This window comes from Dryas octopetala, chromosome 2, assembly GCF_963921425.1.
Source record: "Dryas octopetala chromosome 2, drDryOcto1.1, whole genome shotgun sequence".
NCBI lineage: Eukaryota > Viridiplantae > Streptophyta > Magnoliopsida > Rosales > Rosaceae > Dryas > Dryas octopetala.
Window position 1 is genome coordinate 3,625,052 of NC_141367.1, and position 20,044 is coordinate 3,645,095.

Sequence of the window (20,044 nt, forward strand, 5' to 3'; positions counted from 1 at the left end):
ATTTTTGGGCTCTTGTTTTCTTCTTCTAATAAGCCTACAACAAAATAAAAAGGATGATTGATACTAAAAACTGAAACTAATTTAATCTAGATAACACAAATAAAATCTAATAAACTATAATAAATAAAACAAGAATTAATAAGACTCTAAAAGTTAGCTAAATAATTAAAACAGATTATAAATCACTAAAAATACTAAAAGGCAAGAACTAAAATGTAAAATTTAGAGGTGAAATAAATGTTCTAAAATGAGCTCAACACCTTTTTTTCTAGTTAGGAGAGAGCCAAAGAGATAGAGGAGAAGGGGAAATGAGAGAGAGAGAGAGAGAGAGAGAGAGAGAGAGAGAGAGAGAGAGAGAGAGAGAGAGGAGGGGGGGGGGGGGGAGGAAATACCCGGGGAGGGGAGTGCAATGGGCAAGGGGGTGGCAGTGACTAGTGGGGTGGGTTGTAGTGGATGAGGTCAAGTTTGGGTGCTGGGAGTTTCAGAATTTTATTTTTTATTTTTTATTTTATTGATTTAGGAATAAAATAGGAAATGTGGAAAAAATACCTTTGGAATCAACTTAGCAACTGCAGGATGCGCATATAGAATTTCTCGAGTTTTTATGTGGGGCAGGAAAAGAAAACCATGGGGTTTCTTTAGAAGCCATGACAACTTTACAAGATACTCAAAAAGACGAGGGTTCGAACGACCACATACTTTGTTTGTTTCCTTTTTTTCTGTGCAATTTGAACGGTTGGAAATTACAATGATATTTTTTTGGATTATTAGGGTTGATTGGGTTTATGGTGAGGTGCACTTTAGCATAATTTAGGAGACTTATTGTTTTATGGTTTAAAATTTTAAAATGTTTTGCTTTTGTTTTCTGTTTTTTTATTTTTTTTTTTGGTAAGCCCAAAACAAAAGAGGCTACACAACAGCTCTAGCACAACTCACCCACAACATCATTAAACGAAATAGCCCCATCTACTGAGGGCGGCGAAGAGAAACAAGCAAGACCAAAAGGCAACGACAACCCAAGCTCCGCCATCTGATCCGCAACCATATTCTACATCACACCTCCACGGCCAAGCCACCATATCTTGACAACTACGAATCAGCTGGTAAAGAACAGAGTTGTGAGACCCTTATGGATAAGAGTCTCGTACTAGAATATTGATTATACAAACCAGAAATATTACTTATGCCAGTAAAGATGACCATGCCACACATGCTGTCATAATGTTTTATTATTTCTCTTACAAGACATTAAAGTTGGCACTATATTATTTGCACTACCCGATGTTAAAAGCACATAGTAATGGAAAGAGGAACTTTGAGGGATGTGTCTCGAGTTTACTGATTGTTTTCACAGCTGTAAAAACAAACCATTCTAACATCCGCACACAGCACATCTAACTTTGAATTCATAAACATTATCCTATTCCAAACTCCAACTAATATCATGTCTACAACCCCAACTAATACAGCACACCATTATTTCATTCCAAAGTGATGACTAGCTTAAACAACTGAAATGGCCACATGCTTTTTCAACGTTCCTTGAGTTCCCATACATGTTCTTAGAAAGACTGATTGTTGATCCCAACTCCTCTATTCGAAGAATATGGAATATTCGTATTTGGAAATAGAATGGGTTCCAATTTGTTCTTGTGCAGTAGGAATTTGGGGTCCTGTTCCTCCTCTTCCCTGCTCAATTCCTTTGGAAATATTGACACATGTCGAACCCTTTTAGAAGGGTCAGAGGGATGAAAATTTATAAATGAACACTCTACTTGTGTCACTGAGATTGTCAAATCATGAACTAGATCATACATTTTAAAATATATAACATATTTGAGGTCTTCATCAATTTGAAAGAAAGATCTAGAACATAACTGACTGATGTAGTCTAGGCCAATCTCTTCTAACTCTTGGTTTTCTTTAGAGGATTGAAGGAAGCCTTGTGCCATCCACATTGGGATTAATTGTGTACTTGAAAATTTGTAATCCTTAGGGAAAAGTGAATGAAAGGCAAAACAAAGTTTCATCTAGGATGGCAATGCATCGTAGCTTATATTTAATGCAGATACAATGTCCTTGTTACCCTGTCCCAATTTCCATATGCCATTATCTCTTGAATGCAACCAATAATGCTTGTCCCTTCTTGAATGAAGTAGGCCCCATAGGGTAGATAGGGCAAGAGGAACCCCTCTACACTTTTTCACAATATCCTCCCCAATTCTGATCAAAAATAGGGTAGATAGGGCAAGAGGAACCCCTCTACACTTCTTCATAATATCCTCCCCAATTCTGATAAAAAATGGGTAGTTTCGCTCTTCTCTTTGCCTAAATGCCAATTTTATAAATATAGACATACAATATGAGTGTGTAAGACATTGCAAGTTTGCAACTGATGCATGTGTGCAGGCGCATAAGCAAAGCAATTGACTCATTGTGTGTTGTTACAATGATTTTACTACCATTAGCTCCGGTTGGCTCCTTATCCCAAACATCATCCAACACTAACAAAAACTTTTTTATCCCTCAAAACATTTCACAACTTAATTTGCATATGTTCAATACTTTCATGATCTCCACAATTTTGGCTAGTTGCAAAAGAAATAATTTCACGAACCAATCTTTTATCATCAAAGTCGTCTAAGACACATACCCATATTCTCAACTCAAACTTTTCCACTGCCTCTAATCATTATACACCAATTTAGCAAGTGTGGTCATTCCAAACCTCCTAACCCAATAATGGAAATAACTAACACACTCCGATAATCATCATCAGTGTCCTTCAAAAGATGGATCAAAAGATGATGATGATAAATTGATAATCTGTTCTTTATCATCATCTCTCCCAATAACATCAGACTCATGCACAAAAGAGACCTGTGTCCACCATATCAATCTCCAGCTTGTTCCGAGAGACCAAATTGAGCTTTTGCAACTGCAATTTCACTCAATATTTCTCTAATATCTTTTATTCTATGACCCATTTTGGACCGAAACAACACTGAATGTTGACCTGAAAAGAAGTTGCGTACCTTTCCTTTGATGCTCTCACAGTTGAGCACTTGCATCCGCAAGTCTTCGAATTCAAATTCACCAAACACATCATCAATATCTTAGCAGAAATCTTTGAGCTTTTCCAACCATTGGACAAGCAGGCTATTGTCGGTCTGCTTTTCCTCTGCATCCAGGAGCACATTTGAGATGTTGATAAGGTTACCTCGACTTGTCTAGCTCAACTTTAACACCCCAGGCCAGGCAGATTTCTTGGTAAGCATGGGAAGCTTAAGGAAACCTTATCAACCATCACAAATGTGCTAAATGGAAACTCCATACGGCTTATATTGATAAGGGGGAAAAAACGATGAACTAATTAAACATATCTGTTCTAGGGCCGGCCAGCCCTAACTTTATAAGCTTTTTCTTCGTGTTTGACTGTTTGGTTGTGAATTGGTAGCCAGCTGTAAGCCTGTAAGATTAGAGCATACAGTCATATCATACTGTCATATAAATACTAAATATTAAGAGTTTTTTTTTTTTTTCTTTTTTAATAGTGGAGAGGGGAAATCGTTAGAGTAAAAGTCTTCAAACTAGACTATTCCAACAAATTCTAAATAGTAAAAGTTTTGATAGATGAGATTTTTTTTTTTTTTTTTTTTTTTTTTTTTGAGAAAATTAGGCTTAGGACCTTTTAAACAATAATTTTTAGGTAGAGGTTGAAAGTGTTTTAAAATTTATAAGCAAATCCTTTGAATTCATATTAAAGTCATTTTACTAATTGTCACATCAGAAAATCTAATACAGGTCAGCATTTTTAATTTAAATGATATATTATATAACCCCAATATACCCTTGTACTGATTTTATCGTATTTTTCACAAACCAAATAGATATTGTATTATTATCTTTACTTAAATTTTGAATTAAAAAACCACATTACTGTAGGACTTTCGCCTTCTTCCTTTTTCTCTAGCCCACATGTTTTTGTTTTTTTGACATCTTTACTCAATGTTTGTTCATTTGATGGTGGAATTTGAATTTGAAACAAACACTGCGGACTAACCCTTGATTGATAGGATGTTTGAAATAATAAAGGAGTGAGTGACAAACAAAATGAAAGAATATGTTGAATTTCTTTCCCGTATATATCATTCAATGATGGCAGGTATGAATTCTTTTGGACCATCATCCAGCAGAGCACAAGAAAATATAAACAATATGCAAGCAAACAGTGCTAGTAATAGCAGAGTAAGTGGAAGGCCACATGCACCACTGTATAGTAGTATGGTAACAAGTGGAGTGCCAAGAGCACCATTACATAATATAGCAAGAGAAATGTCACGCGCACCACTACCATGCATCTAGAATTAGCAAAACATTTATATCTAATTTTTCTTACAATGGTATTCATGTTCAAGCAGTGCAAAACCCTGCCTATCGTTTTAAAACTCAGTCATCTCACAGAAAAACAGCATGTCTTTCTAGACAATTTTTGGAGTGCAAAACTTAGGGAAGGTTTTTTAAAAATAGCACATGAAAAACTCATCAGGGCACTAGAGCAAGAATTCTTAAGTTACAATTTTAACCACCAAAAGTTGCAGAGTCGTGTTGAAACCCTTACTAGTGGGCAAGATAGTATAATAAAGCATTTTCGTATTTTAAATTTACAGCATCAGGAGTGATTAGCTCAACAATTTCAACATACAGTCATTACACCACTAGCCCAACATTTTTAGCATTTAGCTACTATACCACAAGAGGGTATTGAGCCCAGTACTGGTAGAATAATCCAGTAGGTTTCTGAGAATACTCAGACAACCAATAAGCAATTATTAGAAAAGGCTAATGAGCCAGTACCAGTTCCAACAAGAAGAAACATTGGAGACGATTTTACATCACTTGAAGCAAGAATAAGACAGCTTCCTTTCCCTTTTCAGCAGCAGATATTCAAGGAATATACTAAAGCAGCAACAACGTACATTACAATTAGAGTTGCAGCAAGCACTATACCAATGCATCACATATCTGAAACCAGGAATGGATAGTGTTACCATTGCAGTCATCCTTACATCAACATAGCATTGGCTCGCATCAACTTACAAGATTATGAGCCATGACACTTTAGTTACAAGTTTACAACCACAAAGGAAAAAAGGAAATAGTCCAAGTTACACCAAAATGATTACTTGATTTTGATTATCTTTGTGACTTATTTATTTATAGACAAGATAATCTCCAATATTTCTCTTCTAAGTTTCAGTACTTTGCAGATGTACACCTAGACAGATGGCCTCATGTCAGCATTTCCTTCCTCAGTATACCACTAGAATGGTTTCCTGACCATGTCCATAATCAAGCATATCACATAGCAGCTTTTGACGAAGGCAAGTATTTTGTTTCATCGATAGCAAGAGATAGATGGACTCCGACCATTGAGCGCATACAAAGATTTAGAAGAGCACAGATTTATGATTTTGACAGATTCCTTGTCACTCGTCCTCGCCTAACATTGTTAGGAGAGGATCAAAATATAAGTTTCTATAGCAGAAAGCAGATTCACACAAATCATTTTGGACCTATACTCCATATGAGCACAGAAACAAAAGATACTTTTGAAAAAGTAAAGGAAAGAATAGATTGCATAGAGCAAGCAGGTGATAGTGATGCTCGATTTTGGGATAATCTCACCGACGAGTGTGTTCACAATATCGAAAACATGATGGAAGCAAACAGATGGAGCCAAGATAGAAATAATCGTAAGTCTTTTCAAGATTGATAATAGAGCATGTGCATTTCAGCAATAATAAAAGAACCAACAATACTATGCAATAGTATAAGCATCTACCTAGCCACTGTAGTCAAGCATCACCTTTATGGCATGTTTACTAATCCGTAATCGGATTAGGATAAACTGAATTGTGGAGGAATTGGATTCCCATTGAAGCTGTTTACTAAACTATCTGAAATCATGTGGGCATTTGATTAATAAAATGCCCTTATTCTAAATAAATTATTTTACATGCTAGTTAATAATGTGAGGGTATAATGAAAAAAAAAAAATAAGGAATTGAATTCTTGCAAAATAAAGAATTGGATTACCGGCCACCTCTCACCTAAGAATCCAATTTCTCTAAAATAAGAAGTTGAATTTTTAATTTCATATGTGCCCCACTTATGTTTTTATTCCCATATGGTTAGTAAACAAATGAGTGATCCGTAATCGAAATCCAATTCTTTATTTTGATTCCGATTACGGATTAGTAAACATACCATTATAATAATGAAAAAACAAAGTTGGCTTAAGACAAAGTTTTACTATTTGACAAAGACGAGCATTAAGCTAGTTTGACTACTTTCTTAAGACTTTTAAAGCATTTAGTAGAAAGCTCTGTCCTTATCGGTATTTTTACACAAGTGACCTGATTGTTAAGAAAATCCAAGCCAAATACCTGGAAGGTAAGCACCCAAAAAATACCTTTGGGAGTCAACTCAAGAACTGTGGCCATATATGTGAGAAAAATAAACTGGGGGTTTCTTTAAAAGCCCTCTCATTGTATTTCCAGACAACTTTGACAACTTTGCAAATTATTCAAAAGGACGAGGGGTTTAAATGTTTTCATAATTTAGGGGTTTTTTTTTAGTGTGTGCAATTGGAACAGCTAAAATTACAATGACATTTTTGAAATATTTGGGGGTGCTTGGTTGTTTTAATATTTGTTTTAGAATGATTTAGAAGATTTACTGGTTGCTGATCTACAATTCAAAAACGCTTTTGTTTTTTGTTTTATTTTGTTTCTCTTTAGTTGTAGTTGCCAGTGCATCTAATTTAGGATGAGAGTTCAAACTTATTCATAAAAAAGAGTTGTCCTGAAAGTTTTGAAATAAATGGTGCAAAATTATTGATAAAAAAGAGTTGTGAGACCATATGGATATGAGTCTTACTGGAATTATTAATTATACAACCAGAAATATTACTTATGCCAATAAAGATGACCATGCCATACATGCCGTCATAATGTTCAAACTGGTTGGATTATTATTTCTTTTATAAGACAATGAAAGTAGGCACTTTATTATTTTCACCACCAGATGAAAAAGGCATGATAGTAATTGCAAGAGAAACTTTGAGGAGACTCAAATCCATATATCTGAAGTGCAGTCACCACCAGGGTATCTCATTTCATGGGCTAGAGAAGGACCATCAGGTTCAGCTCCAAAGTCAACGAAAAATTTGGGGTTTATTGCAAGGCCACCTTTCTCAATATCAACATCAAGCTGTAACATGTGGGATCCTTTCTCCAGCAGGTCAGGGTAAAATTGTCGATCCCATGTACTGAAAAGCGAGTTCGTGACATAAAGCCGCTTCCCATCTAAACTTAACTGAATCATCTGTGGTCCACCTCGCAACTTCTTTCCCTGAATCAAAGATATAAACTCATCAAGCAATGATACACAGAAAATTAACTTTTCTCCAAGGAGGCAGACGTACATCTCTGAGATTTCTAATATATGGCAACATGGCATGTCACATCCCAAGTGATTGTATCAAAACGCCAAAATACTTCTCTTGTATCAAAAACCCAAAAGATGCTGCATAGAAGCGAGCTTTTTAAGTACAATTCACAAGTTGAATGAGACATATACATGACACAAGTGATGCATGCGCAACGCTGCCAAGACATAATGCCATTTCATCACAAGGTAGATGAACTTTGGCCCCCATTTCACCCCCTTACCAGTTCAGCATTGAAAATTGGTGCCAAAAACTATGATGTTGAGTGCATTTTCTTTACTTAAAAACTACTCTCTACGTTTGCCAGAAGAGAATAATAATGGATAGACATATAAGTGATGCCATTTATTAAACGATAGCATTGGAATATGACTAAATTGAACAAAAGTGGCAATCTAATTATCTGTTGACCGAACTTTTAGTATGAGACTGTTATCTAAACGCACGACATGCAAATTACTAGTGAGGCTAATAGAACTTCTGGTGATTTATATGGTGAATTCAAAATCAGGATACTTCCCCTATAAAAGCAGCCGAACCAACTTCTGAATCCTGAGAAATAAAGTCTAAAGGATAATTTGGAATACCAATGGACAAAGAAAGTCTACGATGAAGATCATACAGACCTGGATCTCCGGAACATCAAACTGACTTGTTGTACCATCTTCGGCCTCAGCCACAACAGGGCTTCCCTTCTGGAGTAGCCCCCCCGCCCATACTTGTCCTGTCAGCTTAGGATTTTTGGGGTCCTCAATGTTATACTGTCTCACATCTCCATGAAGCCAGTTCACAAAGTATAGAAAACGATCATCAAGTGAGATCAAAAAATCAGTAATCAGCCCAGGCATCTCTGGAAGAATCCAGTTCTGCACCTTCAGGGCTTTCACCGATATTGCAACCTGGAAAAGCCAATTGGGATTTATTGGGTATTCTGAACCATATCGTATTATTTATAAAAAGAAGCTTAAATTAGAATAAAATAAGCAAAATGTAAGATTAAACACAGAGAGACACACACAGATATGCAAGTGAGCGCTTGCACAAGCAAATTTTAAGACTAAACACACATATGCATACACACATGGAAACACATATAAAACAGCAGTCACATATTGTTTGTGCATACCTCATGGCTCCATGAACCATCCTCTGTCTTGAAGAATCGCACCATGTTACTTGTCAAGGCACACCCAACATACCCAGTGTCTTTAGAAGGATCATGCAGGAACCTTATCTGCAAACATTGAGATCGAGTTAAAAGATAGATCCAGAGTCACATAATGTCCTAATAAAATAAATTAAAAAATAATAATAATAATAATAATAAAACTCACCTCCAAGGGTAAGAGCCCTGTATTGCCAAGATCCAACGTTTGTTTCAATTCACCATCAGGCCAGCTGTACACATGAAGATGCCTCCCATAGAACCCATCAGAGACATGCTGAAGGTTGAAACCTTTTGTGAAAGCAGCAGGGGCACCCCATGATGAGCTAATCATTGTCTTGTGTCGCGGCTGGTACCAGAAATCATATCCAAAAAGTGGACTATTCCCTGGTTTCTCCCACCTGACAGAGTTAGGATAGCTAGAAGTTAGATGTAAACAAATCTGTGGTAGATGTCTTCAATCTACCATGCAAATTAAGCACGATCAATCTGATGTTACGTGTAGGTGCTAGTCTATATCAAATCTGATGTTACGTGTAGGTGCTAGTCTATATCAAATCTGATGTTACATGTAGGTGCTAGTCTATGTTACGTGTATTAGCTAAAAATACACATACATACACATATTGACATATATACATGTGTATGAATGTGTGTGTCAAATCAAATTGATACAAAATTGATAATTTCTTCAAAATCCACATAACTGACTCAAGGTTTACAACAGAAGGTATTACCTGCCCTTCACATTAAACTCGGAGTCGAGGAGAAGAAATCCATTTCCTCCAGCATTTCCATCTTTATCTCCTAGGCATGAAATCAATAAATCACCAGAAGCAAGACAATGGGATGTGTGTGGATATGCCAATCCAGTCTTCTGTATGATATCTTCAGGGTCAACAACTTTATGCAAAGAGGGAGCCTTTGGATTTGTTTTTGTATCTATCGCATATATACGACCAGATCTGAAGATAAAATAGTCTTAATAAGAAATATAAAACAAAGAGTTGATTCTTTCTATTGGATGAACAGTAAAATAATTCTAAGCTTACACGTAGTTACATGGTTGAAAATAAAATATTACAGACTTCACTTGGCATCGAATGGAAAGGAATCATTTCACAATCCTCAAGTGATATTTTAAAGCATGCAGATGATCTAGAATAATGAGGGGAAAACATCTACAATGTTCCATCAAAAATAAAAAGAGACTGATGTTAAATTATTGGAGAACACATTTGACACTAATGTTTCTTTTGTGGGAATCTCAAAACTCACATTAAATACAATCAAGTACGTCTTTACTAGAAAAGCTTCAAAATGTGCCACAAATCTAGTCAGCCAATGAGAATCCATCTATCATAGATTGAATAGCTTCCACTGCTAGCAGAAGACAAAATGTTCAATTGAATAGCTTCCACTGCTCAACTTACATGTAATGCCTAAGTTCTAGACTTCAATTCAGCAGATTGAAGAGGAATAGATTGCAAAAAAGATGATAAACTAAATTATTAGTCCTCTCACCTTCTACCAAGGCTGCACAATTGAACCACATTACAGACATCAATTGTGCTTTCAAAAGACATTTTCAGAATCAAAGTATGAGACATATTCTGAAATGATACAATATACCAGCACCAAGGAAATTCAAGCTTGCAAATTTGATCTGTGCGGATTCTTATTTCTCAATTTTTGTTTTTCTTTGTCCTTAGCCATTTTAGGTTGGCTACTTTATCAGCCGTTTCAGTTGCTTCAGTTCAAAACAAAATGATTTTCTTAACAAACTAATTCCTTTCCTAATAAAAAAACCAAGAATATTGATGCAGCATAAAATTTAGTCTCTTACATTAATGAAGGTAGGATTAGAAAACGCCGGTCTGCAGATGGGTCTCCATGACAAGAGCTGCATGAGTTCCACCCCGAGTGATGCAGTTCATCACCTAAATGTGGCATAGGCAGCCTGTGGATAACTTTCGAATAAGTAGGAGAACTTGGATCTACGTCCACTGTGGCAAGGTAATCAGGCTTCCGTATTCCCGTTCCTATTATATTTACATTTTAAAGAGTTAACATCACATTCAAAACTTCATGGAAAATGCAAGGAAAAAAAGAAGTCCATATAACAACAAAACAAGGAGAACAACAAAGCAGCAGCAGCAACACACAAACAGGTAGACCATTCCATAGGTGAGGAGCAAATACCCATATCAAAGAATAATGGCTTGATGCTGTGCACCAAAGCCTTTTCTGCAAGGCTCTCTTCTCAAAACATTTGTACAAATACAACTTACAAAGCATGTCTCTACTATCAAACACTTACAAAGGCCATTAAGGTGAATTTCACCTAGATAAACTGTCTATTGTCTATCTCAAAGTGTGTGAACTGTGAAGTACACTGTACCTCTTTAAAGTTCAATTTTTACTTGTATCTGGAAAATCAAACTAGATCACCAAGATGGGTTTTTTTTATTGCCCCTTTCTAATTCATGCTTAATCCAAAGAAATTCACCCAAAAAACAAAGAACAAAGAAAATCAGAGAACCCAGATAGATTCAACAAGAACCAAAGCTCAAACCTTTATGATGAGAATGCGTACCTGTGTAAACGGAAGTAACATAGATGAGAGCCTCTCTTGGACCAGACATGGCCTCCAGTGGGGTGGCGTACCCTGGCCCATTCTTGCAGCAAGCTTTTCCATTGCCCTGCCTCTTCCCCACCGTACCATGCTGCAACACCGCCATATCCGTAGCCATCTCTCTCTCTCTCTCTCTCTCTCTCTCTCTCTCTCTCTCTCTCTCTCTCTCTCTCTCCCTCTCTCCCTCTCTCTCCTCCCTCCCTCCCTCCCTCTCTCTCTCTGAAATGAAAGAAGTGAATGAAATGATGAAAGTTGTGAAAAGCAGAAACAGACTCGTGAAGTGAAGCAGATCGATTGGCAAATATAAATACAATATATTGATAACGTGGCAGATTCCTTTAAATCTGTTTTGTCCGTATTTGGTCAGCGCCTTTGTCTACATGCCCGTGTGTCCAGGGGGGATGTATCTGTAATTTCGCTGTTCGGTTTCAGAAAGTCCAACATACATCTTGATCGGACGGTCAATGCTGCACACACGTGTCATGATAAGGGATCTCAGCCGTTGGCTTACTGAAGAACATGTAAGCGATCAAATCGTGTCCTAAGAAAAGAGAAAAAATTATAGATATAATCGATATTATGCTATATGGTATAACCAACGTGTAAGAGTATTATTAGATGATGTGATTATATTAGTACAGTATAGTATTAATAACATTCACTCATATTATAACACATAGATCAATTATATCACATATCAATATATCGGTCATACAAAATAATTAAAAAAAAAATCAAAAGAATTTGGATCAGATTGGCTGAAATAACAAGATGCTAAGTTTTGGGCACTTAGATATTTTAATTATTGGCACTTCCTTGATGATAATAATTAATAAGAATGAGAACTAAGCTTTTGGACTTTTCTTCGTTGTTTTATTGGAGTCTTGACCGAATGATGATTATAATGTGAAGATAGGGATGGAGTTGGAACTGAGTCAACTGACTTGAAAAAGAATAGAGGAATAGTATTATGTATTCTTAAGCATCAGCCATGAGATAAACCTTTAGATCTCAAAAGTCTAGGTGGGAGATCTTTTAAGGATTTTCCTATTTTGTAGGGAAGACAACTATTGTCATCTCAACTTATCTTTTAAGGATTTTCCTATGTTACAGTTATTTATTTTTGAATAATAAGAAAATGTCAATTTTTTTTTTTAAATGAAAAAATGTCACATTATTATATCACTTGAATTCCCATAAAAAAGTTGGGATAAGACGAGCCTCTATAATTACTCAGTTTCTATTATTATTTTAAAAGTAATTTCTTGCATTTCTCATAAAGTGCTTATATTCTCACTCTCATGTATTATTTCCCCACTCATTTTATTTTTACACTCCCTTTAAATTTATAAAAAAAAAAAAACATTAAAAAAACACGCTTCTCACCTCTCATTATTTCTACAGTATTGTTTGATATACTAACTCAAATACTCACTAACTAACACTTTTTCCACCCTCCTTAGGCTTTCCACAGTGGTGAGGTGAGTGTGATAGTCATACATGGGTCTCAAAGTGTCCTGAATATTGATTTTGTGATCTAAATAGTATTGAGAGTGATAGTCATATGTGCTGAAGCTGCAATGATGCTGGGAGTGATATTGTTGTATCTAATTGAGATTAAGTTATAATTTATAACTTATATATTTATAAAAATTGTATCATTGGTTTTATTTTAACGAAATCTTTAATATAATGTCAATATTGAATATATTTGAATATTTGATTTTATTACCCAAATTATAATTTCTCTATTTTCTCTCCACCAAATTGTCTTTCAATTTGTTTGATATATTTTTTTAAACACAACAAAGTGGAACTATAATATACACCTCTTTTTTATTCTTGGAGTAAAAATGGCAAGAAAATGGGATGGAGTCCAATTTGCCATCTCTATCCCTTGCTTCAATTTTCAATCCTCATCCCATCCCCATGGCCCCATCCTTATCATTAAGGCTGGGAACGGTATGGTAACCGTACCGTATTGCCCATACTGCACTCCGACCGTTAGGGGTCGAGGAAGAAGAATTGAATTATGATACCATGCCGACGGTAGTCGAAAACCGCTCAATATGGTATCGATCGGAATGAGACGGTGTCAGAACAGTAATGGGCATTCTGACACTGTCCAAATTGAGAGAGAGTGACAGAAGGCGATGGTGGTGACGGAGGTGAGAGACAAAGGGAGGTGATGGTGGTGAAAGATAGAGGGAGAGAGTGACAGAGGGAGGCCGACGATGGTGGTGAGAGACAGAGGGTGAGAGTGACAGAGAAGGCGATGGTGGTGACAGTGGTGACAGTGGTGAGAGACAAAGGGAGAGAGTGACAGAGGGAGGCCAAATGGTGGTGACGGTGGTGAGAGACGGGTAGGGATCTCTTGTCCTCAAATTCCATGTCCCTCCCTGTCTCTTCTCCCATATTTTGAAAAAAAAAAATATTCTTTTTAAGTAAAACAAGAATTATGAAAAGGCCCTCAGAATTTATGAGAGGGGACATGGAGGGACAAAGGATTTGGGGACATGAGATCTCTACCTGTGAGAGACAGAGGGAGGCGATGGTGGTGGTGAATTTAGTTACACAACAAGAGAGAGAGTTTGCTTCCAGAGAAAGAGAGAGACAGACAAATGGAGGAGATGGAGTGGAGGCAACCAGGGAGATTGACAATATATATGCGGTATCGGAATGCCGACGGTATTCAAATACCTATACCATTTCCGCTACCATTTTTGCGAGAATGGAACAGTATTAGTGCGGATATTGGAAATGGCCAAAAAAATACCATACCGTCGGAATTGGAAACGGTATGGTATCGGGGTTTTGCGGTATTTCGGGAATAAAACCCACCCTTAGTCACCATCTTAGGGAATACGGGGATGCCTCATCCTTTATGTGGGAAAAAAAATTAGCCCCTCTATAGCTAACCAACCCGCTACCCTTTTGTAAGAAAAGAAATAAATGAAATTGTTAAAAGCATTTAATTTCCCTAATATTTTCATTATCCAAGATGGGCAGTTTATTGTTTATAGAAGAAAATAGTTAATAAGTACTAGGGTTGGGAAAGTAAACATCAAATTGTACACCTACTAAATATATACAACTAATTTTAGTTAAAACATGTACGACTAAGAACAAGACACAAATTAATTATAGATCTCTAGATTATAAATAATTGAGCTAGCATGCTTACTTGCAATAGTGATTCTAAACAATGGTATATACAAAGGAAAACATGAATAGAGAGTTTACCTTGAGCCATTTTCAGCAAATCTGGTCTGATTCTGGGTTATTCTCGAGCTTGTTTAAGTGTTTTTCAATAGAGGTTTGATCCCTAGGTTTCTGCCTAAACCATAAACCCTAAAGCCTATATATATGCATATATATATATATATGTATATATATGGCTTCTTTCATTGTCATACGTTAATCTTGATGTAGGGTTTGGTGGTTTCTTTTCAATAGCAATAGCCTATATACAAGAATGAGAAAGGATCGAAGCAGAACTATTTTTCATAGATCTGTCAGACATAATCGATACATTGATTTAGTTCTGTTAGCATGAAACCCAGGTGTTAGAAAGGAATAAATGAGAAAATGAGAATTACTCATATGCGTCGCACCACACAATAAACTATCCACATGGCTTAGTAAAAAACGAAGCAAAGGCTAAGTAATTTTTATAATTTCTTGTAAGTGTAATGTTGAACTTAAGAGTAGTATGAGACTGATTGCAACTGATTAAAACTTGTATTAAATTAGTTGCAATAAAAGGTATGGAAATTAGAGTCTTAGGCTTGGTTTGAGATTGCGGTGGAGGACCTAAAAGCTGCTGTGGATGACAATTCTCAATCACCTACAGCAGTTTTGGTGTTTGGTAAAAAAATAAAAAACTGTTTTTCCCCACAATTCTCAACTCCCCACAACAAAAACAGAAAGCAAGTTTTTAGGTGCTTTTGAAAGCTGCAGTGACTCACAGTAACAATGAATATTTTATTTTACCCATAATACCCTCATTGATTTCTATAATTTTTATTTTTTTTATTTTAAATTAAAAAATATGTCCATTGTTAGTTATATTTTATATTGTGATAATTAATTATGATATTTTATTTATACGATTAAAATTATAATATACCTAAAAAAAATAATAGGCATACTTATTTAATAATGTTGTTCTTAAAAAAATTAATGCTAATAAAAATTTGTAGTAAAAAATTTCAAAAACAAGTAAAAAAACACTTTATTTTTACCAAACAAATAAGTGAAATGCACTTTCAGCATCATGTCCATTTTAGTAATTATACACAGTCACAACATTTTTATATTAACATTTACCAAACACTTTGATACTGTTTTTTGCACTCTCAGCACTTTTGAAAACATAATTTACCAAACACTCAACTGCTTTACTTTACAGCTGACTTTACTTCACATCTGTTTTTTCTCACAGCAATACCAAACTGGCCCTTAACAAGGTAGTCAATGTCAACGTAGAAATTTAAACAAATTTTTGACATTGACCAAATTTGAAAATGGAAGAAAACAAATAATTGGTAAGCATGCTATTGCCTGGGTCAAGCGGGTTGGGCGAATTGGAAGGTTAACCCAAGCTCAACCTTGCTTTATTTTTCGGGTTCGGGTTTGGGTTCGAGCTTGGGTTTGGGTTTAGGCGGGTTACAAATAAGTGAACCCAACACAAACTGAGTTGGGCTCGGGTTGCCCAATTTCCTTGGGTTGGACTTGACCCGCCAAATCAAGGTTAAAAAATATAATTATGTTGGTTGCAAGCATGCATGTGACTACTCCTTTTGATTCTAGTGTTTATTTTTTTTTTCTGTTGAAAGTGAAAATGATGTGATTAAACAAAAGGAATATGCTAGCATAATTTATCATTATGCATATTTAGAAGGGTTACTAGTAAGTTAGGTAAAGAACATTGGCATGCCATTACGGACTTTTATTTTGAACAAAAAAATTATTGATTATTTATAATAAATATCTTGTTGTGCTTGAAGGTTTTAGTAATATTAACTAGAATACTTTATTAAGTGATTCTCTTTCTACTACCGATTATATTTAAAGGGTCTTTTAGATATAACACCATTTTGAATACCCCATTTTAGAGTAGGCCCAGTAGGTAAATAAATGTGTTTGAGGTTTTTTTTTTCTTTTTACATCAGATAATGGCTTAGGCATGAATTTGTGGATATTTACAGAAGATGTCATTACTCCAATTTGAGCAATATTTAAAAGATCCATGATTTGAGGCATTTATTACTCCTAATTTTGAATGTGTTTATTGATGAAATTTCATGATTCATGTATCCAATTCAAAAAAATTTGTTACCAATTAAGAACATCAACATATAAACACTCAAATACAAAAAAATTAAACACTCAATATACATATAATATACCTATAATATAGATAAAATAAAAATAAACACAGTAAGTCTTCACTTTGGGTAAAAATAAACACAAAGTAAGTCTTCACTTTGTGTGATAATTTTAGACATTTTTGCATTATTTGATGGGTACATGCTGAACATCCTATCATTATTCAGTGGACACCTACCGAATATAATGCAAATGTTCAGCAGGTGCCTTCCGAATAACAAGCAAATGTTCAGCAGGCACCTGTCGAACATAATGCAAATGTTCGGCACTGGTCTACTGAATGAAGCGCAGACCCAAATTTTCTCAAGCTTTTAGCTTTTAATACCCACGGAAAAATGCAGAAAATTGGCACACATACCTCATTTGGAGCCTTAAAAATAATGATTTGACTCTCCATTCGAGTTAAAACACTTGATTGGATGATATAAGGTCAAAATTTTGGTTAGGATTAGAGTTTGGTTATGGGAGAGGTTGAAGATGAAGATATGATATTGGATATAGAAAGAAACAAAGTTTTTTTTTAAAAAAAAGTTGCATTTGTCCTCAATGGTCATTTCATCATGGGACATAATTGTCCATTCATGATTAAAATTTTGTTGGGTAACATAAGAAGAATGTTGGGTATGTATAGAATTTCCCTATAAGAAATGGTCCATCCATTAGGAATTTCATCAAAGAGACTGTTAAGTGTCACGCTGGACATAGTTCACTTGGCCTCCTTAAACACTAATTCTCATAACATCTAACAAAAATCAGCCTTTGCACTGTATAAGATTCAATTTGCAGTGGACATCGTGGACAAAACTATTGGGTGAGCAGGAAACCCTAATTTCGATGGTTAAATGCGTTATTTTTAGCCTTTAGAACAAAAACTCGATTTTTTTAAATTTATGGGGGGCTTACGGTTTTATTCACAAAGGGGGGAAAGTGGTAGGCCCATATCAGAGTTAAGTGCCACGTGTCGTCATGGAATGGGCGGGAAATTATTTTAGGCTCAAACCCATTTTTGCCCCATACCAGTCAAAAATGTAAGAATTTTGGGAATATATGTGACAATAGCAATGGTCTCTTGTTAAGGCGTAGGAAGCTAAAAATACGTGTGTTGATGATTTTACCCCTGCACTCACACCTTATGGCGCAAGTGATGTGAACATGAGCCTGGCGTTAAGAAATTTGACGAAAATCTAATTTTGGACCAAATTTAAACAAAATTGAAAATAAGAGGACTTGATTGAAGAAATTAAAACAACGAAGACGAAATTGATACAACTACCAAACTACAGAGATAAAAAAAGGTTGTTTGTTCTTTAAAAATGATCGTTTACTAATGATTGGAGCACATATCAAATATTTGGGTGCATATAAGGGTTCCTTTAGAGAGTTCATGAAATGCTATCTAATGGGCCATTTTGCTTATCCAAAATTTTGGATTAAGTGGACGATCTAAAAACGGTTTGGGTTACGTCATTTATAAATGTAAAATCCAAAAATTTAATAGTAAATGTGTTGGGCCTTAAATTAGGCCTGGCACAACAAGATGCCATCTAGCAAATAGAATGAATAAAGTTCCTTGTGTAAAACCCGACCCTTCGAAGCACAATGTCCGAAGGCTACACATAACCTTAACTATTTATCTTCTTTTGTTTTTAAGTAATTTCATGAGGGATAAAAAATAGGTGGAGAGAGTAATTTGGAAGTAACAATAGCGCCACTCTAAATGAGAAATGATTGCGAACATAAACTCAACAAGATAATGAATTCTCATTAAAAAACATTGAAATAAAAAGATACATTGTTGTGAACTCCAAGGGAAATTTAGAATCTTACAACCATTCCAATAAAAGATATAAAGTGTCAAATTTGCAGTACTTATTTTCAAGAAAAAGAAAAAAACCTAAGGCATGAAGTCAGCACAGGTGCGAAAATTGCAGTTTGGGAAGTGGCACCTGTTGCAACCCGAACACACACAAAAAGTGCAACCCTCCCGTATTGAAACCAGTGACGGCTCAATGGAAAGTGAGGCTTAAGGCGAAACTACACAGAAGCCTTCCAAATATATTATTCAAAAATATTTTAAAAAAATCATTGAAAAATTAATCTTCTTGCTTTTCAAGATGCAAAATTAGTGATTAAATTTTTATATTTAAGTTGTTTTACCAAATTTTTTTCAATAGATAACATGGCTAACCCATTTAATTTTGCTTATGACATAGTTGACCGTACCCTGATTCAAATTTCCTATTAGACATATTTGATATTTCCACTAATTAATAATTAAACAACAAAGTGACAAACAAAAACTAATGAAATACAAGAACAATAAAACCTTACTCAACTGCAATTTCAACAAGTAAATGGCTCTACAATTTTGAAGAAAAAAATCTTGATTAATTAAAATCATATCATTACACATTTACACAACAATTTTGAACAACCCAAATTCAAAAATTGAATGACAAATTGACAATTATAAAAAATTAAAAGAAACTTACCAGTTATGAGTTATCCTAATAAGTCTTGATTATTGAGTTTGAAGATTGAGACTATTAGAGACTAGAGAGACCGAGAGTCAAAGAGAATAGAGAGATAGAGAGAGAGAGAGAGACAAGAGCTTGAGAGTCTGATGGCTAGGAATAAGAAATAGACAACAAATGTAGAGTTTGATCACTGATCGATGGCTTAATTGTAGGCGTGCAGAGGTGTATCATTTAGCATTAATTGTAGGTGTGCAACATTAGTTTTAGGCATGTAGGCTACTAGGCCTCCACAATAACATTAGGTCTAATTTTTTTTTTTTTTTCAAAGAGAAAAGGATGGAGGCTTTTAGGCTTCCATTATAAAAAATTTTATAGCATTATAATTTTTTTTTTAATAGTAGAGTAGTAGACTGATGGATATGTGAGGCCTTTCCCAATTGGTGGCCCTAGGCCTGTGCCTTGGTGGCCTTGGGCCTTAGTCAGCACTGATTGAAACTCAAGGACAACCCCGGCAGCTTTTGCGACCCGCACGCTCTTCTTTTTCACCACATTTTATTCTGAAACAAACATATATGCATGCATGGGAAAATTAAGTCCTAGAATTTAATTGTTTGAGAGCAAATATCCCAAACAAGGTCTAGCACAAGCATGAAGTTTAATTAGCATGCTTAAAATTTGAGTTATATGTGAATTACTTGTAACTCTAGTGATTATATATCCAGCCCTCGTCTAAAATTAGAGCTAGAATCTCTTCTTCATATGGCCTTCTTTGTATGAAAATAAATTTTAGTTATCTTATCAAATATGCAGATCTTCAGCTACAAATTTCATCAAGCTACACATTAACAATTTCTAGCTAGAAA

The 20,044-nt window shown here is 35.3% G+C and overlaps 1 protein-coding gene and 1 pseudogene across 1 annotated transcript; both read right to left on the reverse strand.

Annotated features, from left to right (window-relative positions):
* Window positions 1–1,304: 1,304 nt before the first annotated feature.
* Window positions 1,305–6,506, reverse strand: LOC147292554 (disease resistance protein RGA2-like; annotated as a pseudogene).
* Window positions 6,507–6,884: 378 nt separating this feature from the next.
* On the reverse strand, window positions 6,885–11,455 carry LOC147292555 (selenium-binding protein 2-like). Its single transcript, XM_086232841.1, has 7 exons — window positions 11,275–11,455; window positions 10,525–10,720; window positions 9,416–9,643; window positions 8,848–9,079; window positions 8,640–8,747; window positions 8,140–8,412; window positions 6,885–7,416 (listed from the first exon to the last, which is right to left on the reverse strand). The coding sequence occupies exons 1-7, from the start codon at window positions 11,429–11,431 to the stop codon at window positions 7,135–7,137; spliced, it is 1,476 nt and encodes a 491-aa protein (XP_086088967.1). The 5' UTR covers window positions 11,432–11,455; the 3' UTR covers window positions 6,885–7,134.
* Window positions 11,456–20,044: the final 8,589 nt, after the last annotated feature.

What these genes read in the sequence shown, in the direction of transcription:
- LOC147292555 (XM_086232841.1), bottom strand. Translation starts at nt 11,431, where the DNA reads ATGGCTACGGATATGGCGGTGTTGCAGCATGGTACGGTGGGGAAGAGG. An exon ending in CTAATCCTACCTTCATTAAT is followed by an intron (nt 9,644 to 10,524) that starts GTAAGAGACTAA and finishes TTTTATCTTCAG; the next exon opens with ATCTGGTCGTATATATGCGA. An exon ending in ATGGTTCATGGAGCCATGAG is followed by an intron (nt 8,413 to 8,639) that starts GTATGCACAAAC and finishes TGGCTTTTCCAG; the next exon opens with GTTGCAATATCGGTGAAAGC.